At 33.1% G+C, this 27,354-nt stretch overlaps 1 protein-coding gene across 1 annotated transcript in view; it reads right to left on the bottom strand.

The window, feature by feature from the left end:
• LOC143076666 (uncharacterized) overlaps positions 1 to 26,072 on the bottom strand; it is a 103,247-nt gene extending 77,175 nt beyond the window's left edge. Inside the window, exons 1-3 of the mRNA XM_076252505.1 lie at positions 25,995 to 26,072; positions 4,261 to 5,122; positions 351 to 435 (exon numbers count right to left, since the gene is read on the bottom strand). Of these exons, the coding sequence (XP_076108620.1) occupies positions 351 to 435; positions 4,261 to 5,118 (943 nt within the window). The 5' untranslated portion in view covers positions 5,119 to 5,122; positions 25,995 to 26,072. The remainder of the gene's footprint in view (positions 1 to 350; positions 436 to 4,260; positions 5,123 to 25,994) is intronic.
• Positions 26,073 to 27,354: the final 1,282 nt, after the last annotated feature.

Here is a 27,354-nt window from a genome sequence, read left to right as displayed (position 1 = left end):
TTTGCCAAAATGCAGCTAAGGTAATCCATTCCTGAGGTAGAAAAGCCTTAGTATTTCAAAAATTAAAAGTTTTGTTAACAGTTAATTTATAATTTTATATAATGTTCTAACCATTTTTTACCCTTTGTAAAGTTACTTTTTATCGAAACAAAGATATCGATACATGTATCTAAAGACTGGTGTAGAAGATTTTAGCAAATAATCTTGTAAAGCCCTTTGCAGATGCTACTGGCGATTTATTATTTTCATCGAGGGTATCACCAGTGTAATAGAAAATTTCCGTCCATCAACCTTTACTGTGCAGTTTTCAAATGACCACATCAACCATAATATCACCGAAAACAACTTACCACAAAACTTTGTTACGAGATCTTTTGTTTCTTCAGCTTCAATCAAATGCAACTCTTTCTGAACACGAGTCATAAATTCAGCATCCTGTTTGATAAATATAAAAATTCTAGAATTATGAGTTATTCAAATATTGAACTATAACATTTTAAATCACGAAGGAACGCTTTCTTGATGATTTTACCAGCAGTAATACTACTAACAGGTAACCATTAACCAGATTATGATTTTCAAGGAAATAATGAGGTGCGGATCAGTTAAAAAACTGCCCAACAACATTTTGGACAGAAAGGTTAAGTGACATAAACGCATATAACAGACTTTTCATCTTTATGTTACCTTTCGGAAAACGGACACAACAAAAGATCTACCATGCCATTTTACTGTTTGCAAATTATTATATATGTTGATGTTATCCGGATTTTTTCTATAAAAAAAACAAGATTAGGCTAATTAACCACTATATTGTAAATTTAGTAAATAGACAAAACATTGGCGTGGAAAAGTTTCAGTAAACATCTACAATTGAAATGTACTATTACTTTATGATCTCCTTGATGTATGCTTCACATGCCTTAATCAAAAACAAAATAATTTTTTGCACAGTTTCATTGACCATTAGATAAAATCCTGTATGTACAACTTATACACCTGTGTGTGTCAGACACGTTTTCAAAATAACATTCTTGTTTTATTCTAACATGAAGTCAAATAAATATCAAAATGTAGCAAATATTTTAAACAAGATTGTTAATATCTTGCAAAAATGGATTCTTAGTTTGATGTACAACTTTAGTATCAAAATGTCCTATTACCATCTTGCCGAATTCAGTTTTCCAAATTTGAGCCTTTTTAGAGGATTAAACGCCCTTTTAAAGGAATTTATTGGTGTATAAACTGGACCAATTCACTCACAAACAAATAAAGTCCAAAGGACTTTTATGGTATGTTTGTGAGTGAGTTGGTCCAGTTTATACACCAATAAATTTCTTTAAAAAGGCGTGTTATCCTTATCAATAAATTTCTTTAAAAAGGCGTGTTATCCTTATAATTCTTTAAAAATGGAGATAAGGAATTCATGTTCCCACATTCGTAACCTCTATCACGCGTAAATTGTATATTTGTGTCATTGAATTGGCCTGACGCATGAATATATTTGTTGGTTGACGCAATAATATGTACTCCATGAAATTAGCTATCTGATTATAAATAAACTGAAAAAACTCTTATTATCATTCAAATTAATGTTTTGTGTTTATTATCTAATTTAATGATTAACGATAGTGATAAAACATGTTGTTAACGTCGAGCCGGATTGTGATATTTTCGCCACCATCTTGTTTACATTGGTTACGAAAAGGGGTTCGGCCAAAGTCGTCTATCGAAAAATAAACAACGTCAAGAACAACTACCGGAAGTTCTCTCGACTAATCATATCAACGTATTCCCTTATATGCAAATTATATAAGAATTCTATGTTTATGAAGCAATATTTAAAGATCTACAGATGCATATGGATAACATAACTCTCATTATAAGAGCCATGTTGTAGTGGTTAGTGCATCAGACTACTAACACAAAGGTTCCTGGTTCGATTCCCGTTCCGGGATGAAAATTTCAGGGACTGAATTTTCGGCTCTCCCTTGACACCATTTGCGAGTATGGTCTTGATGAAACGATGATAGTCCGTCGGAAGGGGACGATAAAAGGCTGACCCGTGTTAAGAGAGAGCCATATCTCTTGCACGTTAAACACACCCTTGTAGATTTCGAAAAAGAGCAGACTAATGCCGCTACAAGGCAGTACTAGCACCCGCAAAGTGGAAAGGGATTAATATAAATGCAGTGCATCATTTTATATATGAAAGCACCGAATTACTTTCTATCCTTTGAATGAGTTATCTTCAATAGGCTACCATCGTTGTGACATACATGAATTTTAAATTTAACATGGGTCTTGATTGACAGTACAAATGCTTTTACTGAAATAAAAAGAACATTAGATATTTCGAAATATATCCGTTATTAGCACGAGAAATTTTGTCAATTATTGCCTTTGCAATGTAAAACAAATCTTTAATAATTCTATACAAAAATAGGGAGAAACTAAGCATCATTGTGGGACAATTAGTTGTTTTTCATCTTGCGAGAGTTATATCAAATTGTCACAAAATATGTTATGAAGGAGCATTTATCGTTTGCTTCAGATCTTCACTTGACCGTTCGTTATCGTTTTATCTAAAATACAAATCTAATATTAATATAGCAAGCTCTACCATTAAATCTGCAACCATCAGGTTATATGAACTATAGTGGTATGAGTGCCAATAATACAACTCTCCATCAAAGTCATAATATGTACAAGTGAACAATTATGGGTCAAAGTACGGTCTTCAACACGGAGCCTTGGCTCATACAGAACAACAAGCTGTATAAGGACCCAAAATTTACTAGTGTTCAGCAATTTTAGGGCGTACCCAACACTTTGACTAAAATAGATTTGGCTAGTTCAATTTTAATAAAGTTTTGACGAAATATTTATTTTGATCTGTTTACGAAAATATGAAAATTTCGAGAATTTTGAACCGCTCAATTTACAGGAATAATATGTTTGGCTATAAAGCAGTTTGACTAAAACTAATTTTGATCGTTGAAAATCTTGATTTTTCCTTACTAATACTGTGTTATTAAACACTCAGTTGATTTTTGAGAGTTGACTCCCTTAGGATTATGTACCCCATAAAAGGTAAAACCAACGGTCTTATCTATATAAAAAACCAGAAACGAGAAACACTTATAACCAACATCTACTAATCATCAGATTCCTGACGAAGGAAAGGTGCAAACACACGCAGCGGATTTTAATAGGTACCAACCTTCAACCTCATCTGAGCAAATGTGTAACATCACAACAAATAAAGACACACTATACAATATCACTTAAATGGCTTAACTGAATCAAAAGACATAATAACACAAGTGAACATGCACTGAACTGATAAACGTGATCTGTGATACAATGTAGGTATGGTTTGTTAATGTTTTAGTATGTGCCTCTTATGTATCAGACGAATCGTGTACTGGTGTTGATATGGTTGTTTTCACTCGTCGGTGTTTTAGTTACCTAACAGGATTACACAACTTCATTAACATACTGGACATAATAAAAACAACACAAACCATTCAAAACTGCCTTCTTCAACGCAATAAATATACAAACAACAGCAGCATATCGTCAAGTTAACATGGTTCATAACAGATTCAAAATGAGCTTAAGTTAAAACATAAAATAGACAGACGTGGAGGTTTATTCTAAGAGCTGATAATAAATAGATAATTTGTTTATTTTATTGCGCTTCGTTTTAAAATACAGAATGAACGAACAGTATCTGATTAACATAATTTGAATATCATTTTTAATATGCACTGTAATGAAACGGAATTAATTCAAGATTGTCATGCGCTTAGGCATATTGTGTGCATATATTTAGGAACAAAAGAAATAATAAATAAAAAAAAATCTTTACAAAATTTTCAAAAGATGGTAATGAAGTTGAATTTGTAAGGTATTGTAGCATTTAGTATGATATTGCTTGAGTTTCAACAATAACGTTGCAATAAGTTATTGAAGTACCTATTGAACCTTCATTGAAATATAATTGTTCTCTTGAATAATGATAACTGGATAATTTTTTCCATATTCAAATCAGTACACAAGAAATATATCATGAGTATTTCATCATTTGATTTTGACATTTGATTAGGGACTTTCAATTTTGAATTTGCCTCGGAGTTCAGTATTTTTGTGATTTTACCTTTTAGTTCAAGCAACAACAACAACAAAAACATCAATAAATAGATTATCAACATATACAATAGTTTTGATAAGAATCTATTACAAGAAAAAACTCACCTCTGAAAAAGTTTTGTTGTCAAAAGTAGATTCCAAAATACATTTTCGGTTCTCTTGTGCTTTTACACACTTAAATGTACCTTCCTTGATCCAATTGATATTATGATCATACCATGGTTCACCAATACAATAGCTACTGATTTGTTTTAAATGTGTTGCCATCAACTTCCAAATTTCGTCGAAGACCTCGTTGTTTATATCATGTTCAACAGCGATCCTCGATAGCTTCATTTGGTTTGTTGTTACAACTTGTAAAGACTGATATAACGGACACACGTTGCTTAATAGAACAAAGTTCATATCATTATCGAACGATTGTGTAGTTATTCCTTTGTTTGGAAATGTTAAAGATATATCAAAATCATTTTCCTGCATTTCCTGCATCTCTGGACCATTATATAAATATTCCCATTGTTTTTGTGATAAAAAGTCCCACTTTCTTTCATTTCTTGCAGATTGGTTATCACGGCAACTTGTTTTATAAAGTCTGTATAAGATCTCCTTGTATCTATTAAGGATATTTTCAAGACTTGTTTTTACCTTATCTAAACAGCTGTCCCAGAACAAGTCAAAACATTGATTCGACAAGAGTGCGTCAATTGTGTATATCCCTAAATCTATCAGTTGGAAATTTTTTGTTCGGAGGGCACGTTTTAAGTAATCAGGCGGAAGTAAATGATACTTTCCATACAAGAAACCAGCTAAATCTAGTTTGTTTTGTGAGAGATAATATTGTAACAAATGCCTCTTTACATCTGTTCCAGTATGATACAGGGCCATCAGTCGATCATGGTTGTCTTTACCTGAGCATTGCTTTACGGTTGCAGATGGGATACTGCCATATAACGACGCAGCCATCGTCCTATAAAAATACATATGTATATTTATATAGCCATGAATCGTTTTTATTGATTACATTTGCACCCTTCTTGAAGGAGGGGGATGGAATGCAACTGAAAGAAATCACTTTATTTATATTCAGCAAATTAGTAAGAATATTACTCTATTTGTATTCAGTCGTTTTGGTTAACAATATAATATACTTGTATAACTACTATTCATATTTACCAGGTGAAGGGTATATTTAGGTCCCTTATCTGACGTTAAGATATATTAAGTTTTAATATACTAACTGTACTGAATTTTTACTATCTTTTTTATACGTATGATAATAAACTTATATTTTCATTAAAACAATGGCTCATACTAAATTTTGAAATGCTCAATTGAGGTAAAATAGGATATTTGTAACGTGCTTCTGAGGTCAAAATGTAACTCTACAATGGCACAATTCTTAATTATTTATCAATGAACAGTGAACAAGTCAGCCAATGTTTAATGAAAAGGACAAGTACGGTGCTTTGTGTGTCTGTAGTGCGTTTGTTTCTGTGTTAGTGCATTTTTCAGACAAATAAACCATTGGGTATATAACCATTTATTTAAGCAAAGGCAACATAACAAATAGTAATTGAGTCGAGGGTTGTTTCCTAATTGTCAATGTTCGTGAATCGGTTCGAAAAAGGCAAATCAAGGTAACAAATACGAACTGAAGGAAATGGATCAGATTTATAGACAGGATAAGCCTCTCTTCCGCAACATATATGCTCTTTCCGCCATGCAAATTCACAATCAGCATATTTCAAAATCAGCAATACGACACAGTCCGTAAAATCACACATCAGGCTATCTAAAATGCCAAGACCGAAAATGTGTGACGCTTGAAGGTAGTGAATTAACTCACCATAGATACAAGGAATAAAATTTTATATTTACGCCAGACGTGCGTTTCGTCTACAAAACACTCATCAGTGACACCGTTATATTGTTACGGTCAACCATTTCGTAAAACTGAATTAGTATCGATTTCAGTTTCTCTTTTAAATTTTTTTTGTGTATAGAACACCCGTGTTAACGAGGCACATATAATGTGGGGACGCATAATTGTAGAGTAATAATTGAAAATGTAAATCACTTGCTGTAGAACAGACGATATGTTACTGATAAATGGAGAATGACTATTAGAATGTTGCATTCTTCATGTTTGTCAGAGATTATCGTTCAGGGTTTCCGCTGGTTTGCGAAAAAAATAATAATTGTGGCAATTAAAATTCATCATTGGCGAAAGAATTTGGCGAAAGATATATATATGTTACAGGCATTTTCTAAATTTAGGCATTTTGTAAAATGACTGAATTTTTAGGCATTTTCTAAAATGCCTAAAGTTCACAGGCATTTTAAATAATGCCTAAAAAAACCTAGTCATTTTGTAAAATGCCTGAAATGTTTAATGAAAATTTCACAAAATGTCTGATTTGTTTCAGGCAAATTGTGTAAATATGCAATACATGAATTAGATGATAAAAAATATATTGTAAAGCTACAAAAAAGTGTTGATTAAAATAAATTTAAGATTATTCTTTAAAAATGTAGCCTGAAGGTAAAGTTTTTATGTTCTACTAGTTTTAGTGTCTATAATTAGAAACTCCATAGAGCAACAACTTTGAGTAAGTACTCACTCTGTAATTCATTAATGATCTTCTTTTCATCATGGCAGAAGGGTATGTTGTTCTTACACCAGAACAGTCATTTTACAAAATGCCTAAATTTAGAAAATGCCTGTAACATATATAACGATTTGATATCATCAATCTTGATTATTCACTTTGTTTCGGGTTTCTCTGATTTTACCTGATCAGACAATACTCGGAATTGACCTTGAGCTTGTTGAGATTTTGACAGAAAATCAATAATCTGCTGATTGCACTTCTGTGTTGACTTGAGTTACCATTGATATGTTCATTATTATAAATTGACTGTTCACTAAACTGTAAATTTTTGAAATACTAAGGCTTTTCTACCCCAGGAATAGATTACCTTAGCTGTATTTGGCAAAACTTTTAGGAATTTTTGGTCATCAATGCTCTTCAACTTCGTACTTTATTTGGCCTTTTCAACATTTTTTTATTCGAGCGTCACTGATGAGTCTTTTGTAGACGAAACGCGCGTCTGGCGTATTTATAAATTTTAATCCTGGTATCTGTGATGAGTGTAATTATAACTGAAGGCAACACAAGATTTATTTTGAAGGTGTTGAATGCATTGTGTAATAGCCTTATATGGTTAAATGGCGTCTGTAACATGTCACATAAAAGCTTATCAACCACTTTGCGACGAATGTGTTTTCATTTAAGATGAAAAATGTGCATATCAAGAAAAATATTCGACTTTATGCAGGCGTCACACATTGGCGAATAGACCAGCGTGTACCAAACGTACAGATAAAATTGAAAAAGTCGGTATACGTTAGTTGCACGCCAGAGAAATGCTAAGCAGACGTTAAACGCGCGTTGCATCAGTTTGAAGTACGTCGAAATACGAAGGTATACGCTTGGTGAACGGTACAACTCGAGTAAATTTTATTCAGCAAAAAAACAATCATCCAGCTCAAGCGTGTGTCTATCGTATTCTTGTACGCTACACGCACGTAATACATACGCTACAAGCGTGTTTAACGCGATACAGATAAGTTTGAGACGCGGTTAGGGCACGTTGAATACGCTTCAAGCTCGTTCGACTTTAACTAAAATGTATGCGGGTGTGATTGTAACACATGCCCCATAATAGAACGTCCAAGATACGACGCGTTTCAAATACGTTCAAGAAACTTTTTCCCTTCGTATCGTGCATTCCATCTACGTTGGACAAACGCCAGGCATACGCTTACATGCGTTTGTTGAACGCCCGGTAAACGCTTAGTTACGCTTCTCATACGCCCAATACACGCTTAAAGCTCGTTGTGCACACTTTACAGTTATGACTGACAGGATGAATGCATCCAAAATTACTAGCGTATTGGCAGCGTACATAATTTTTTAACACACCCAGCGTACGTCGGAGCTATACGCTGATGTGTGACGCCGGTATTAGAGGGATCAGGACTATTCGACTGCGCATAATTTCACGCATGAATTACCATGCACAAGAAAGTTTCTGTCGTAAATTCAGTATTATTTTTTTTTAATATTTTGATTGATCAAAAATGTTAAATTATTGTATTTTTGTCACTTAAAATGTGTTATCGTTATTATGTGTATCTATAGCTATGAAAGACTCATAATGACATTTCACCCAATTCAACTATTTTCCCGCCTAAATTACAGTTTTTAAAGCAAAAATATTTTTTTTCCATATCGATGACCTACATTTATTATTTGCTTATTCTTTAAAGCTATTTGTCAGCTTTTTATATTACAGTTTGGGACCAATTGTCACAGCCCTTTTTTTTCTATTTCGATAAAAATATGTCAACACCTCTATTTTCCTTATCATTTCATTGAAAAATAGTCCCTTTCACATACCTTATTTAAAGTAATATTTTGAGCTTAAATGGTCCGGGACCCCCTATTTTTTTTCAAACAATTTGATTCACTCTCTGTAAAGATTAAACAACAAATAATACGGCACTTCTGATAGAAACTTCGAATAGACCCGAGACTTTATCCTTTGACTTTGATATTGATAATTGATTTGAGATGTTCGTTTTGTTAAAGTCGTTTTGGCGACGCACGTGTTTTAAGTTTAGTTTACGTCTCAACTTTTTCGAAAACTGTACTTATGAAGGAATATATTCAAGGTTGGGAACAACAACTCAAATAAGGGGTAACTCTTCAATGAAAATTATTATCTCTTTAATAAGGAATCAATTTCAAGAGATACAAAATTTGGTTTTTTTTTGTTATTTATAGAAAAGGGCACATATCTATATTATTTGAAGAAACTTTTCCCAAAGAAATATACATCTATCTGATATTATACGGTCAAAACATGTCCAAGAATTGTGTGTTATTTAGTTAAAAGTAATTATATAAGTGGACTCCTCTTTTGGGAAAGTTGTTCCAACTATAATGAATTCTTCCCCTTTTTAAGTTAAAAAAAAGCAAAATTTATTGTTGTAAAGTATATCTTAAGAGTTTATTCATTACAATGTATACCAGCCGTCAACTGAAATTCGTAGCGGTTATCGGTAAAAATAATTTAAACTATCAATTGCGTTCACTCGAGATATAATTTTTCACATTCCATTCATAAATCGTCAAAAGAAAAACCACTACTGACTTACCTTTAAAGTGATCGCACTGTAATAATCCTGATCTTAACATTTTCCTGAATGTTTTCCATTGTAATTCCGCCATCTTCGTTTCTATGAGGATCCATTGTTTACATATGACACACGTCACTTTCGGAGTTTTTTGTAATGTTCTTTTCATTGATGTGATAAAGTTTCCCGCGCTTTATGCAAATTTTATGAAATTGAACTCCACGGAAACACTTCCGGTAAAAACAATGGCGGATTCCACCATTCAAAATCGTCTTGAAAAATGTGAAGGTCAGGATTATCACCGTGCAATCACTTAAAAGGTAGGACAGGAGTGGTTTTTCTTTTGGCGATTTATGAATGAAATGTGAAAAACTATATCACGAGTGAACGTGGTTGATAGCTTAGATTATTTTTTACCGATAACTGCTACGAATTTCAGCTGACGGCGACTATAGACAAAAGATAAATCAGAATAATCATAGAGAGCAATTGGGCAAACTCATATTTTGTTTTGGGTGGGATGGGTTCGGAAGAAGGAAAATTTCAAACAAACAATATATTTTTGAAGGAAAATTTCAAACAAACAATATTTTTTTTAAGTAAATTTCAAACAAACAATATATTAATGTAACTGGGCGAATAAAATTATAAAGTGGCGAAAAATATTGTTTTTGCGAAAGAGGTGGCGAAAAAAATAATTGACTCAGGGGAAATCTGATTGTTTGAAGGCTGTGTGGTTGTTGGTACAAATCCGAATTAAAAAACTAAAAGGGTATATGAATACCAGTCATCAATCTATAAAGACGCAAATTGTACTGGTCCTACCTCCATGAAAACTATGTTATTGTACCCGCCGATAAATCCCCAAACATCATCGTTTTTTTGGTGTGTTAATCACATTACATTAATATAATAAACTGCTTGATAAATGAATAAGGTATTGACAATTCACTTAGAACTCGACATATTCTTCCTCGACAATTACTATAGAGGACATCCTGAATAGTCATAGATCTGCTCAATATTCCTTTGGAATTTCATCCAAAGAAAAATGACTGTATCTTCCATTTCAATGAATTTGGTAATTATACTATTTAAGTGTCCTAACAAACAATTGTATATTGATGGGTATTCCATGTGCTCCACGAAACCTCGTTCTCAATTATTGACATTCGTTTTATCAGAAATCAAAGCCGCGCATCAAATGCATTGTGAAATTATCTTGGCGTGAACCAGATATGCTGCTTAAACAAATCCAAAGATCTTTTAAAGAACATACCATTTAAGACTCTTCCTGTCACGTGATGTTGTAATTATAACGGTTTTTTTAAATTGTTATACAAGCTTGAGGTTTTGCTATCTATAAAACCAGGTTGTCCCACCATTTGTTTCTTAAAATGTGTTGTACAAAGTCAGGAATATGGCAGTTGTTATCCTAAAGATCGTTTATACGTAAGTTGCATTGGGGTTTGTATTTGTTGCACTTCAGTGTTTCTGTTCTTCCGTTGTTTTCCGCTTATAGACGATGTGTTTCCCTCGGTTTTAACCCGGGTTAGTTTTTCTCAAACAATTTATGAATAGCGGTATACTACTGTTGCCATTATTTTGCATCTTGCAAAAGTATTCAAATATTTGACTTTTTATTATTAGTATTCCACATTCCAAACTAAAAGGCAAATTATCAAAATTGCTCCTACGTTGTCACATTAAAGGAATGACCCACGTAGATACAAGTATCTTGTCTTAGGGAGTGATGAATCCTATTTTGTAATAAAACACTCTGCCGCTATAAACATGATAAAGATAATCTCCTCTCACCAAATAATTCAAAATGTGGTGACTATAACACGCATCTTTTCCATCGAACTACAGATAAGAGATACACCAATTACAGTTAAATCTGTCTCATATATTGACATACTTCTAGAATTGAAATCATTAGGTTGGGTAAACGAAATCGTAAGACAAAAGTGTTGACATCAGCTTCCAAATTCTGAACTTCCCATTTCTTTGTAGCAACATTCCAACAGTGCATGAAAACCGGGTATTTATCTCCCAGTCCATATTTTTTTCCAGTGCTTGTATTTCCTATCAGGATTATTTTATAAAGGGTTGCTGCTCACACGGAAACAATTAACCCAAGAATTCCAAGAGGCGGAGCCGAAATCATCGGTTCGTAAATGTTACTGACATCATCACGAGTTGGTTGACCGTTATGGATTACAAGTTTCAATGATGATATCGAATATGTTCTAATAATAAACTCATCATAAATACCAGGATTAAAAATTTATATTTACGCCAGACGCGCGTTTCGTCTACAAAAGACTCATCAGTGACGGTCGAATCAAAAATGTTTAAAAGGCCAAATAGAGTACGAAGTTGAAGAACATTGAGGACCAAATATTCTTAAACATTTTGCCAAATACAGCTAAGGTAATTTATTCCTGAAGTAGAAAAGCCTTAGTTTTTCAAAAATTTAAAGTTTTGTTAATAAGCGGAACTACAATACAGTCCCCTTTTCCCCGAATGTGACCTACAGAATTCGACTTATTACCGGGTTTGAACTACATTTAGTACTAACGTGTGCAACACTACGGGTGCAACATTTTGATGCAGGATACGCTTTCCCTTCCAGTTTTGTGATGGGGTTCTTAGTGCTCAATCTTTAGTTTTCTGTACTTTCCTTTATTATTAACCATGTCGTCGTCAATTTATTTTCGATTGATGAGTTTGGTATATTTCGTCTCTCTTACAAGTCGTTCTTGTGAATCGGCAAAATACCAGTAAATTTTGTTTATTTTCAGATTTTAATGGAACACAATTTAAGGTACCAAAATATTCTACAAAAGAGACGATTTCAACAAAGTACGTCGCTCTATTTATTTACTGTATCCCAAAATTAGCTTATATGTAACTTTAACAGGGGGTTAACGCATGATGAATAAACTCATCATAGATAACAGGATAAAGTTTTGTATTTACGCAAAACGTGCGTTTCTTCTACAAAAGACTCATCAGTGACCTTCGAATCCATAAAAAGTTAAGAAGGCCAAATAGAGAACGAAGTAGAAGAGCATTGAGGACCACAATTCCTAAACGTTTTGCCAAATACAGCTAACTAAAGATAATCTATTCCTGAGGTAAAAAAAAGCCCAGTGGTTGTAAATAGACGCATCATACATACCAGGATAAAATTTTGTTTGTACGCCTGACGCTTGTTTCGTCTACAAAATACGCATTAGGTGCTCGAATCCCAAAAAAAATTAAAAAAGGCAAAATAAGGAAAGAAGTTGAAGAGCATTGAGGACCAACAGTCCTAAAAGTTTCGCCAAAAAATCCAAAGGTAACGAATTACTAGTAGTTGGATCCGACCATTTTATGAGCACTAAGTTGGGCTTTCGGAATAAGGTGTTGGTTCGTTAATAAAATTGAGAATATGTCAAGGAGATAACAACCCGACCAAAAAGCAGAAAACAGCCGAAAGCCATCAATAGGTTTTCAATACAGCGAGATATTCCGCACCCGAATGCGTTCTTTAGCTTGCCCCTTAAGAAAAATGTGTACCGCTTCAGTGATGATGGACGTCATACAAAACTCCGAATTATATTTAAGTGAACAAGAAATAAAAAAATATACAAGACTAACAAAGGCCAGAGGCTCCTGGTATGGAATCGATGCAAAAGTGCAGCGGAGATAAACATGTATTTTTTTATATATTTCAACCCTCCCCCTACATCTCTGGCTAATGTAGAAAAACAAACACACAGTAATACGCACAATGAAATTCAGTTTAAAAATGTCCGTGTCCGATGTCAGGATAGGTAACAAAAGAAACTAAACAAAATGACAATGATACATATATTAACAAAAGACTACTAGCAGTTACTGACATGCAGCTCCAGACATCAATTAATTGGATTGTAAATTTATGTTTTCATTATATGCATATCAAGCACAATTCCTCCCGTTAGCTGTTTGTTTGGTGTTAGTGGTTGCAGTTAAAATTCGTAAGTGTATGAGCGACACTACGGGTACCATACATGGAGCAGGATTGGCTAACCCTTTCTGAGCACATGAGATCATCTTGACTTTAATATATGGTTGTGTTGTTTTATTAGTTTTCAATGTTGTATTCTGTAGACTGGTGCTTGTGTTTTTAGTCTTTTTCATTTATTTGCTTTAGCGTTTTTAGCTTTTCTTCAATTTGTATCTTTTGTTTCTTGTTTGGAAATCCATGAATTTCAAATTGAAGATTACATTACTGCTATTTTTATCACCTAAAACTATGTTGGATCCACAATGCTCTTCAACTTTGTACTTGTTTGGCTTTATAAATATTTTAATTTGAGCGTCACTGATGAGTAGACGAAACGCGCGTCTGGCGTACTTAATTATAATCCTGGTACCTTTGATAACTATTTACACCACTGGGTCGATGCCACTGCTGGTGGACGTTTCGTCCCTGAGGGTATCACCAGCCCAGTAGTCAACACTTCTCTGTTGACATGAATATCAATAATGTGGTCATTTATAAAAATTTCCTTTTTACAAAACTTTGAATTTTCGAAAAAAACTAAGGATTTTCTTATCCCAGGTATAGATTACCTTAGCCGTATTTGGCACAATTTTTTGGAATTTTGGATCCACAATGCTCTTCAACTTTGTACTTGTTTGGCTTTATAAATATTTAGATTTTAGCGTCACTGATGAGTCTTATGTAGACGAAACGCGCGTCTGGCGTACTAAATTATAATCCTATGGCCGAATGCTTAAAACATCTTAACTTAAGTATTTCTTAAACTTAGATTCCACTAAGAATTTCCTTAGTTAAGTAAAATTCTTAAGCGGTATGCATAAACTTACTTAAGTCTTCACTTAACTAAGGAATACTTAAATCGGAACCTTTCTCTAATTACCGTATGATATTAGCTCATCACATGTACTCATCCGCGTAATGCATGCTTTTATTTTAAAGAGCTGGGGTTAAATTGATATTGGTATGTAAAACAATTCAAAAGAACGTATAAACATAGTATGAATGATGAACAATAGGCGCATATAAGACAACGCTTTTCAAGGTTGATGTTTTTACGGATGAGCATTGGAAGAAAAATATTTCAGAAACCCAAATGAATAATCTTTAATCATCTTTTAATAGGTGTAATATTTTTTGGATACAACAATATGTTTTAAACTCTAACAAAACATGATCAAGGTTTCAGTGGCGTAGCACAAGACTAAGGGTAACATTGTAAGCAAATCATTTTACAAAACATTTTTTTCAATAAAATGTTCACTAATTATAGTTCAGCTTATTATGCGCTGACATCTCCTTTCCAGACCCCTTGTTTACATTTGTTTATGGTTTGAAAAAAAATCTATTTTGATGTGAAATTCACATTTTTATCACTTCCCTTTTACATTAAAAAAAAGGGGGGAGGGTAGAAGTTTTTTTCCAGGAATCCATATACAAACAAGGACATTTTTCAAAAGTCCAATCTTTACTGACACAAATTATGACAGTAAGTATATTTTCAACATCTTAACGTACTTAGCAATATTTTCGAAACCGCAATATATCTCATTGAATATATAATGAAGTATAAAAAAAAATTTGATACGAGTAAGGTATCATAAATATCTTATATGATCTTATATAAACTTCGAATTCCATGAGGTGTAGCAGTGGGGACTTTTGACTTCCGTAACAGTGATTCCAAAAATAATTAGTTTATTAATTCAACAAAATGGAGGTCCATGTCCACCTCTCCCCTTTGTATGAAAGAAATCCACCTCTTGGTAGGTCTTAAAACTTTTCGATTTTGTTCCTGTAAGTGAAATTTTTTTAGGGTATGCCCTACATCTTTAAAATAAAACTAAATTGAAAATTCAAATGACCCCTTCCCCCCCCCCCCCCCCCCAAAAAAAACAAAAAAAACACAAACACATGATATAAAAAATGTTTTTGCGTGCCCTCTCTTCATTCCTTAATTCTGTTTGAACTTACAGTTACAAATGATACACGCGCGGTGTATTTTTAAAATCTAAAAAACTTGCACGTACAGAGTAAACAAAAGTAAAATAGCACCATGAATAACATGAGTATAAACACTGAGTACTTTTCGGTATACACACGAGATATGATAAATAGTACCCACTGTTATCTCTTGATTTGTTGATTATACGTGATTTGAAGAAAATTACGATCATCGTTAATATTTAGCAATAAATAAACGCATAATTAGTATTTTATTACTGATAGAATCGAATTCATAACAGTGTGGCTGTGGACATTGATTGCAGCACTTTAAAATCCCATTGACTGGGACAGATTAGGTGAACGTTCGTCTATAACGCCCATTGCTCACGACGTCCTTAATATAGACATTTAAACCGTGGGGTCACCAAAGGTTCTCAACGCCATGTATAAAATAATTCGAAATACTAATCAGGAATTTGTGTTTTGATTTATATTGATTAATTAAACGTCCTTTACTTGTGTTTTTGTTATGTTTCGACAATCAATTTTCATAATATGATATCGCAAAGCCATGTTCTTTCAGAAAAAAAGAATGACTTACTGGCTTTAAAAGTTGCAATGCATGTATTGATTGATTATCTTTTACGGATGTCAAAGCGATTTAACAATTCGAATTATGTCATCTTTTTAAATGTCCAAACAAACCATGATTTTTTTTAAACATACATCACATCCATTGAAAAAGGCTAAAATTCGCCAGGTCTTTAATTTCAACTTAGTGAGTTGACTAAAGTAATGTTGCGGACCATTTTCCAATTTTCATGCGGTATCCCTATTTTTTTTTTTCTCTCTTTTGTGTTTGTTTTTTTTCATGCCAAGACCTCTTGGAGCTTTCATTCTATAAAGTGTGTATTTTGCTAATGGTCGAATGCCATACGGGGACCAATAGCTTGCTAACGCCTGTTCGTCCCTGGAAAGAATTTGTCTGATTGTCTATCACACTACATATTCTTATTTTAACATGCACTTATATCTATGATAAGAATGAGAATTGAATTGTCATTGAGACAACAACCAAACCAAAGAGCAAAAAAAAAAAGCCCAAGGCAACATGTAGATCTTTCGTATCAAGGGAATTGCTATAAATATATTTATTGTTTGATTTTCATTGAAATAAAATAATTGTTATGATTTACACACCGTTACTTTTTCCAATATAAATATTCGAACTATTTTGTTTGTTGTTTCCTTTATAAATTTACATCATTTTTAAAAAGACCACTTTGTGACTTCGATATTTAGTAGACTATAAAAGCGATATTCATTATCTTTCTTCTGCTGTAAGTTTAATTTAGTTATTTTGTGTCATAATTGCCATCTCGTATGTTTTTAAATTTGAATAAAGAAGAGTCAGGTTGTCTTATACGTCAATGATACACAACAACAACAAAAAAACGACAACAAATAAAAATATAAAGCAAGTTAGGCAGTCTTTCCCCTCTGATGAATGGATAATTGGTTTTTTTTATTGATTGATTTGGAAAAAAGGGGGGGGAGGGGGGTATTTGTTTGTTTGTTTGTTTTTGTAAAGGGTCTATATTATAATGTTACCGGAGAAGTTTCATGTTTAGTTTGGAAAGTTTTTTTTTTATTTTAGATACAGCGCGCGCGCAAGATTGAGGAGACATCACGTGACGCGGGTTTATATTAAGAAATTTTCTTTTTAGGTCGGGACCTGGAACAGACAACATGTCTAGAGATGGAATGTACACAATGTAATTTCTTTTGTCATTGTAGGAAATTGACATTTTGATCACAGTTCACCAGTAGTGCATGTTTTGGATTTAATCGATCCGGTGTAACTTTAAAACACATTTAATGATTATTTTTTGATAATGTCCATTTTTCAGCACCTGTTTGTAACACAGATTAGTATTTCAATCTCGGAGCGGACATTTTATTGTAGGTTTTTACTGAGATTTACGGACCCAGCAAGCGATTTTTACGGCATTGCCATTTCTTTTTTCTAGGAAAAGTCTTGAGAGATATCTGCAAACAGTTTTTTTATGAACCTTCAATACATGTATGCCCTGCTGACTGCAAATTTTCAGGTCGATTGGACTTGTAGTTTCAGAGAATATGTGGATTTTTTTTCAGAAGAGACGTAAGAACAATAATAAAATAAAAATTTTCTTGAATAATTGAGAGTTTGTTTCTTCAATATACTGTCATAAATAAACAGTCATACATATTGATTGATTGATTAGTTGGTTGATTGATTGGTTGGTTGGTTGGTTTGTTGGTTGGTTGGTTGATTAAACACGTTTGATAGGGTCACTTAGAACAAGGGAAAAAAACCTCAAGAGACCTTGCATCCCGTATTAAACGCATGACACGGAAACATACATTAAGTAATTGATTGGTTGGTTGGTTGGTTAAACATGTTAGTTAAACATGTTGGTTGAACACGTTGGTTAAACACGTTGGCTGGTTAAACACGTTGGAAAGGCTCAATTTAAACAAGCGAAAAAAAACATCTTGGATCCCGTATTTAACAAATGAAACGGAAACATGCATTGATTGGTTGATTGGTTGGTTGGTTGGTTGGTTGGTTGGTTAAACACGTTGGTTAAACACGTTGGCTGGTTAAACACGTTTGATAGGCTCAATTTAAACAAGCGAAAAAAAACCATCTTGGATCCTGTATTTAACACATGAAACGGAAACATGCATTGATTTATTGGTTGGTTGGTTGGTTGGTTGGTTGGTTGGTTGATTAAACACGTTGGTTAAACATGCTGGTTAAACACGTTGGTTAAACACGTAGTTTAAACACGTTTGATAGGCTCAATTTTAACAAGCGATAAAAAACCATCTTGGATCCCGTATTTAACACATGAAACGGAAACATGCATTGATTGGTTGATTGGTTGGTTGGTTAGTTAAACAAGTTGGTTAAACACGTTGGTTAAACACGTTGGCTGGTTAAACACGTTAGATAGACTCAATTTAAACAAGCGGAAAAAAACATCTTGGATCCCGTATTTAACACATGAAACGGAAACATGCATTGATTGATTGGTTGGTTGGTTGGTTGGTTAAACACGTTGGTTAAACATGTTGGTTAAACACGTTGGTTATACACGTTGGCTGGTTAAACACGTTAGATAGGCTCAATTTAAACGAGCGAAAAAAAAAACATCTTGGATCCCGTATTTAACACATGAAACGGAAACATGCATTGATTGATTGATTAGTTGGTTGTTTGGTTGGTTGGTTGGTTGGTTGGTTGGTTGGTTGGTTGGTTGGTTGGTTAAACACGTTGGTTAAACATGTTGGTTAAACATGTTGGTTAAACACGTTTGATAGGCTCAATTAAAACAAGCGGAAAAAAGAGACCTTGAATCCCGTATCAAACACATGAAACGGAAACATTGATTGATTGATTGATTGATTGATTGATTGATTGGTTGGTTGGTTGCTTGGTTGCTTGGTTGGTTGAAATTCAAACACTCATAAAACTGTTTAAATAGTGCCAAAACCACATAATTTGATGATCTTGACCTTTGACCTTGTGACCTTCGTCTAGGTCATTGCTCCAAAAGGTCATTGCAAAAGACCCTATGGGTCAAGGACCTTTTGTTTAAGAGTTTTGCCTAAAAATGGCTTTTTAAAAACCATCGATGGGAGTTATGTCCCTTATATGATGGTAAAATCAATATAGTTATAATGTAAAAAAGTTGCCCCTTAAAGTACCAAGCATTTTTCACTGCTTAATTTTTTTGTATCTATAACCGTTCAAGAATTATAGGGAAATGAAAAACTTATAAAAATCTAAAATATGACCTTGACCTTTGACCTTGACCTAATTTTCTAAGTTAGGACCCTGGGGACTCAAATAAAAACATTCCAGGGTTATAAGGTTAACGGTTTAGGAGTTTAAAAAACATACCGACAAATTTATTCCGTAAAGGTAGATAACTCCTATAAAATTTCATCAAATCGCTTCGATCCAAATACGCCAAAAATTACTGAGGATGTAACGAACAGTTTGTAAAAAGAATTTTGTCGCTTTCTTATTTTGTTACGAAGGAGATGCACACAGAGGATAAACAGTGAAAAGGGAGATAACTCTTACATAGAAAATGGTTCGCCTTAGCAGGGTGAAATTTAAAAGCGCATAAACTATACGATACCATATGAGAAATATCTAAGCGACATATTGCGAAACAAACATTTTGCGCAAGAACAAAATTTGGCGGAAGAAAATAATAATAATTAAAAACCAATTGTTCAGAGAACAATTGAAAGTCTTTCCACACCAAAGTAATTTGGATAAGAAGGTAGTTTCTTTATACTGATGCGAAAAATGATGGTTTAATTATCTTTTTGAGTGATATAAGGGAAATAATATGCTACTTCCGGTGAAATGAATGTCACATCCGGTCTCATATGATAGCTTCTTTCACACTGATTCCAAAAATATATAGTTTCTCTATACTTTTGTATGTAGAATGGGAGATAATTGGCCACTTCCGGTTTGTTGGAAGTTATTTTTAGTCTTCAGTAATCTGTTCATGTATCTATATGACAAATAATATGGATTCTGAGTACTTTTGTGTGAAAAAAATTGCAAAAATAGCTACTTCCGGTTTCCTAAAGGTCACTTCCGGTAGTCATTTTTCAAGGTCATTTGTCACTTAACCTTTTGTATAAGGTCAAATGTCTTTATAATGAACTTAATTGAAGTTATAATCAAATAACTTCATATCAAGACATTTCAGGGGCACCAACTCCTATAAGATGCCATTTAATTGTATAAGACTAAATGTAGCATATCTTCATTACAATAAAGCTGATATTTTGCACTTGTTCTTTTATATGTATCTCTCAAAGTGTCGGAGAAAATGCAAAAACAAGCAAAAGTCACAATTGAGAACTTGACCTTGACCTTTGACCTTGACCTCATTTTCTAAGTTAGGACCTAGGGGACTCAAATAAAAACATTCCAGGGTTATACGGTTAACTGTTTATGAGTTAAATAAACTTACCGACAAATTTATTTTGTAAAGGTAGATAACTCCTATAAAATTTCATCAAATCGCTTCGATCCAAATACGCCAAAAATTACTGAGGATGTAACGAACAGTTTGTAAAAAGAATTTTGTCGCTTTCTTATTTTGTTACGAAGGAGATGCACACAGAGGATAAACAGTGAAAAGGGAGATAACTCTTACATAGAAAATGGTTCGCCTTAGCAGGGTGAAATTTAAAAGCGCATAAACTATACGATACCATATGAGAAATATCTAAGCGACATATTGCGAAACAAACATTTTGCGCAAGAACAAAATTTGGCGGAAGAAAATAATAATAATTAAAAACCAATTGTTCAGAGAACAATTGAAAGTCTTTCCACACCAAAGTAATTTGGATAAGAAGGTAGTTTCTTTATACTGATGCGAAAAATGATGGTTTAATTATCTTTTTGAGTGATATAAGGGAAATAATATGCTACTTCCGGTGAAATGAATGTCACATCCGGTCTCATATGATAGCTTCTTTCACACTGATTCCAAAAATATATAGTTTCTCTATACTTTTGTATGTAGAATGGGAGATAATTGGCCACTTCCGGTTTGTTGGAAGTTATTTTTAGTCTTCAGTAATCTGTTCATGTATCTATATGACAAATAATATGGATTCTGAGTACTTTTGTGTGAAAAAAATTGCAAAAATAGCTACTTCCGGTTTCCTAAAGGTCACTTCCGGTAGTCATTTTTCAAGGTCATTTGTCACTTAACCTTTTGTATAAGGTCAAATGTCTTTATAATGAACTTAATTGAAGTTATAATCAAATAACTTCATATCAAGACATTTCAGGGGCACCAACTCCTATAAGATGCCATTTAATTGTATAAGACTAAATGTAGCATATCTTCATTACAATAAAGCTGATATTTTGCACTTGTTCTTTTATATGTATCTCTCAAAGTGTCGGAGAAAATGCAAAAACAAGCAAAAGTCACAATTGAGAACTTGACCTTGACCTTTGACCTTGACCTCATTTTCTAAGTTAGGACCTAGGGGACTCAAATAAAAACATTCCAGGGTTATACGGTTAACTGTTTATGAGTTAAATAAACTTACCGACAAATTTATTTTGTAAAGGTAGATAACTCCTATCAAATTTCATCGAATCGCTTCGATCCAAATACGCCAAAAATTACTGAGGATGTAACGAACAATTTGTAAAAAGAATTTTGTCGCTACCTTTTTTTGTTGCGGAGGAGATGCACACAGAGGATAAACAGTGAAATGGGAGATAACTCTTACATAGAAAATGGTTCGCCTTAGCAGGGTGAAATTTAAAAGCGCATAAACTATACGATACCATATGAGAAATATCTAAGCGACATATTGCGAAACAAACATTTTGCGCAAGAACAAAATTTGGCAGTAAAAAAAAAAAAATAATAATCAGAAGAAAAACAATAAGTCTTTCCACAGAAAAGTGGAAAGACTTAATAAGGTGCAACATTCATTCTCCATGAAAAGAATACATCACATGGATGTAATTTTTGTAAGAAAAATACCAATTTCGTGAGAAGTTGTGTGTTGGACTTGAAGAGCCAAGGCAAACTGACAAATATCTGAATGAACGAACCGAGTTATGGTATAAAAAACAAAACAAAGCCCACATGGTTAGCATTGAATAAATAGTAGGCCACTCTTAAATGATCACAACGTAGAAGTTTTTGTTCTCTTGATCAATAAGATATTTTCTGAAATAACGCGGGTCCCCATTAACTTAAAAGTTTTTTGTTTTTTTTTACCATGAATAAACTTTTTTTTTTTATTATTATTTATTGATATCAGCTCTGGACATTAATATTCTTAAAAGTGAAACTGTTGTAAGTGATGGTATAACAATTATTTAAAACAAATTCCTTAAATGATTTGTGAAAAGAAAGTTTCATTTTATGTATCAAAATGTGTAACAAGTGATTATTTAAATCCCCACTTGAAGGCCTCCGATAGACTGAGTGAGCATAAAATCATCGCCAACGACAAACAAGTTATAGGTAAATTTTTCAGTAGATTACTAATAAAAGAGGGACGAAAGATACCAAAGGGACAGTCAAACTCATAAATCAAAAACAAACCGACAAAGCCATGGTTAAAAATGAAAAAGACAAATAGAAAAACAAGAGTACACATGACACAACATAGAAAACTAAAGAATAAACAACACGAACCCCACCAAAAACTAGGGGTGATCTCAGGTGCTCCGGAAGGGTAAGCAGATCCTGCTCCACATGTGGCACCCGTCGTGTTGCTTATGTGATTACAAATCCGGTAAATAGTCTAATTCGGTAGGTCACATTCATGAAAGGGAAGGGGATTGTAGTTACGACGTAAGGAACATATCCGATATCATTTGTGAAACGGTTATTCCATAACGGTCAACCAACTCGTGATGGCGTCCGTAAAATTTACGAAGGGATGATTTCAACTTCACCATTTGGAACTCTTGGTTTAATAGCTTCCTTGTAAGCAGCAACCCTCTATCAAGAAAATCATGATAGGAAATGCAAGCACGGGAATATCGTATCAATTGGGAGATATATATACCCCGTATGCAGGTGCTGCTGGAATGTTGCTACTTAGAAATGGAAAGTTCACAATTGGAAAGCTGAAATCATCTCTTTTGTCATAAAGTTTTGTTTTCAACCGACCGTCATTGTCAATTTCTAGATACAAGTCAAGATATGAAGCCGACTTAACTGTATCTGTAGTATCCTTTATCTCCAATTCGATGGGATAGATGCGTTCCACATAGTCACCAAATTTTGAATTGTTTAGTGAAAGAACGTCATCTATATAGCGGAAAGTAGAGTTAAAGGATATTGCTAACTTCTTATCTTTCTTCCTAAGAAGTTCCTGCATGAAGTCAGCCTCATAATATTAAAGAAACAAGTCGGCAAGTAGAGGGGCACAGTTTGTTCCCATTGGAATGCCGACAGTCTGTTGAAAAACACGTCCTCCGAAAGTAACAAATATGTTGTCAATCAAGAAATCAAGCATCTTGATAATATTAATAAACGTTTTACCGTCGACCACACTGTTATGAATTTGATTCTATAGTTATTAATCAATTTAACTGTAGGTAACCTATTAATGTTCTGCAAAAAACGCATACTTTCGATTGATTTTAAACTATGTTTGAAAATTTAAGGAAGCTCTATAGGTACCTTAGACTTAAGTGTAATCTTAGGCGTTTCCTTAGTATAAGGAGTTTTATGCATGCCACTTAAGTTTTGTGGGCGTGACTTAAAACAACTAAGATTTTACTTAGGAAATACTTAGTTTAATATTTTTTATGCATACCACTTAGATAAAAAGGGCGGAGTTTCCTTAACTTAAGTGTTTACTAAGGAAAATCTTAACTTAAGTAGCTTTATGCATCCGGGCCCTGGTACTATTACGGTTATTTTGATTTTGTTTAAATGTTTAACTGATACATTTTGTACACAATGTCAAGATAGCATCGAATAATCCGAACAGAAGAGAATCCTGTCTTAAATGAGCTACACCGAAATGCCTAGCTGAATTTTCAACGGTCAAGCGAAGGATGGGTTATAACTTGACATGATGCATGTCACTTTAACCTGTGTGATATATTCTAAGCGTTAAGGAATTGATTATTATCCGTTTTGATTAAAACGTTTTATAAACCCCGAGGAAAAAGCATTGATTTATCACCGGTTGCGTATCTTGACTCTAACCATGGAAGTAATATTGAATTTTTAAAATATTACTTCCATGCTCTAACTAATTACAATTATGAAAACAACCCAATCAGCAAATTTAAAGAACAAGCTTAGTATTCATCACATCACATTCGGGAAACCTACGTTAAAATAGAGGGGCGAAAGATAACAGAGTCAACTCATAGATCCAAAATAAACTGACAACGCCATGGTTAAAAAGAAAAAAAAAACACTGACAAATAATAGTACACAAGCCACAACATAGAAAACTTATAGTTCGTTTCTATCATATCATTTTAATGCGTCCTCCAGATCTACCACTAGTACCATCTATAACGCATTTGTTGTACGATACATTGTTTAGAACTATCTCTTGAGTGTGACTTTTCATTAGTATAAAACAGTTCAAGTCATATGAAACTTCAAATTAAAAAAAAATTATGCTTATGTAATTTTATAACTAAATGGCTAGTTATTATTATAGAACTTATGTACATATATTTTTTCTCAAGAAAATTCAAAATTTGTCCAAATTTAGAAGAAATTTACTTTTTTTTAAGTTTGCTCCCAGTAAACAATTAGCCGATATGTTTTTGGTATGCAGTGAACTCAACGTGACCTTTCTCGTAAAAATCAGGTAATCGCAAAACGCATAGATCTTTCATTGAAATAAACTATCATCGTCTTGTACATGTTATAGACGTGATAATGTCCATGTGTCTTTGTTGGTTGTTTACTTTAAAGTGGCAATCGTTAAACTACGGCTTCAAAACACAACAATTAATTAGCTGAAATATTTTTAACATCACACCGAGAGAAAAAAAAATCACGATTATACGATATGGATGCGTAAAAAATGGAAAAAAATCGAGCACTGAAAAATTTAGTATGTGATATAGAAATGCATTGGTTCAAGAATTGGATAAGCATTATTCTTCACCAGTCACTCGTTTCATATGACTTTAATAGTTTCACATGTACGCATGAATACGACAGTACCTAAATAGAAGAATTAGTAAGTTAATTGTCTTTGGCTTTACAACTTTTAGTAAATCTTTTTTTTTTAAATATATCTCAAAATCTCTTCTGGTATTCGTTTGTTTCAAATACTCTCCCTCACTTAATCTTCTCAATTTGTACTAACCCTTAACGTTATGATATTATAATTGCGGAATGCACATCTACAACTTAAATTTGTTAAAAATACAAAAAATATATGTTGACTTGTTTTACCAGGTAAATAGTGGAGTCGTGACCCAAAATATTTAGCTGTACCTGAGTTTTTATACGAAAAGAATATTAAAGTACCTGACCTGTGTTATTATATGTTCAAAATTGTAAAGTATCATATTTAAATGCCGTGAAAACTGCTCATTTCTAAAAATAGATTTATCTGATTAGAATTTAAAGTTTCGAAATAAATTATACTTTGTCGTCTGACGGTTTACATCTTATACATTAATGTATTTGACTCTGAGGTATTTGAACAAAAAAGCAAATCAAAATGGTTTGGGAAGGACACATGAATAATCGAACATTGTTATCTGCCATTTTTATGTTTACAAAGATATATTTTACATTATACATTTTTTATATTAATTGGTCAGCATAAATTGATTAAAATGATGCCATAGAATGACTCTGACGTATTCTTAACAATCTATAGATATTCATGAATCGTGGACTCAGAAGATAGGGAGAGGTTCTTGTAACTCTAATTATAAGATGTAGGATTGATAGTATCGACAGACGAAGAACATGTGTTTCTTTATGAAATGAGTACAGTCCTCCGGGTCCACCACTAGTATTAAACATTGTCTTGAAATGTCTCCTGAATGTGACTTTCACAAGTATATGCTCGTTTTGATAATAATCTTACCTGTTTATTGCGGAAAAGTCCAGACTTGAAATATATCTTTTACTTTCGATTCTAATCAGTGATATACAATCAGCATAAACCAAATCATTCGGTTACCTTTATTTGATCGACTTTGGAAGGCAACCATTTTGTATTATTGTACATGTGACTAGTTGTAATTAATATGTCAATTTTAAAGGTATTCATCTTGTTGTGTTAGGGGGCATACGGGTAAACTTGAATACAATACATTTTTATTTTTAACCACAGTATATATTTTTAAAATTGATTTAAACGAACAATTTATTAACATTCTATTCGAGAATTTAACTTCAACATATAATCTCTCTCATTCCCATATAAGAGCCTACACCAACTTAAGAACATAACATGTGTCACCTCTCGCATTCCCGTAAAACGTGCCTATGTGAACTCTAGAATATAACCTCTCGCATTCATGTGAAAATTGCCTATACCAACGCAGAAATATAACCTCTGACATTCCGTGAAAATTGTATAAATGAAAAAAAGTCACTGATATAAAAAAAAAAAAAAAAAAAAAAAAAAAAAAGATTCTGCTGTTGCCACACATCAAGATTAAAAATTATGAAGTTTACAAAAATACTGATCTTGGATTTATTTTTAAGTTCATAAACATGGCAAAATCAAACGCTAAAGCACACCAAATAACAGATCGACTGGAAAACAATCGTCATATTTCTTACTTGGTACAGGTGTTTTCTTAACTTTCTCATGATAATCATACCAGTATTTCAAGTACTCTTGCCCTGAAGGGAAAATATGAAATAAAATCATTTGCAACTTTACAAAATTAACGACATGAAAATAATTGAATTTTTGTCACAAACTTCATATGTTTATATGACAATCACGATTATCATATGAAACAATGGTTATAATAAATGAAAGAAATTCAATTTATGATATAAAAAAAGTAAATGAAACATTGACATGATTGGCTTGTGTTATTTATAAAAATCTTGAGTGAAATTAGCTGTCCCGAAAGGGCGAACAATTCCCATTAGAAAATCCGATAAACTGCGTATTTTGCTACATGCGTGCTGTTTTCCCCTTCACTTGATTAGTATTCTCATTGATGTAAGTAAGCTTTATACTTTTCTTTAGTCATTTCACGTCGCTAAGAAATCATACTCAGCAGGGTGATAAAGTCGAAGAGAAAAACATAAGTTTTAATATATAACCATCAAAACATGGATAATAGCTCTATTGTCAGAAAATTATCAAACCTATACTGGATAACAACTGTACTCGGATGCATATGTGTCAAAATTTCTCTGACTTTAGAGGCCAACACTGAATCAGAGATGTCTACGCAAGATACAAAATATGAAAAATAGAT

The sequence above is a fragment of the Mytilus galloprovincialis genome, chromosome 5 (genome assembly GCF_965363235.1).
Source record: "Mytilus galloprovincialis chromosome 5, xbMytGall1.hap1.1, whole genome shotgun sequence".
Lineage (NCBI taxonomy): Eukaryota > Metazoa > Mollusca > Bivalvia > Mytilida > Mytilidae > Mytilus > Mytilus galloprovincialis.
The sequence above is the reverse complement of the archived record's forward strand: the minus strand, read 5'-3'. Positions and strand labels throughout refer to the sequence as shown.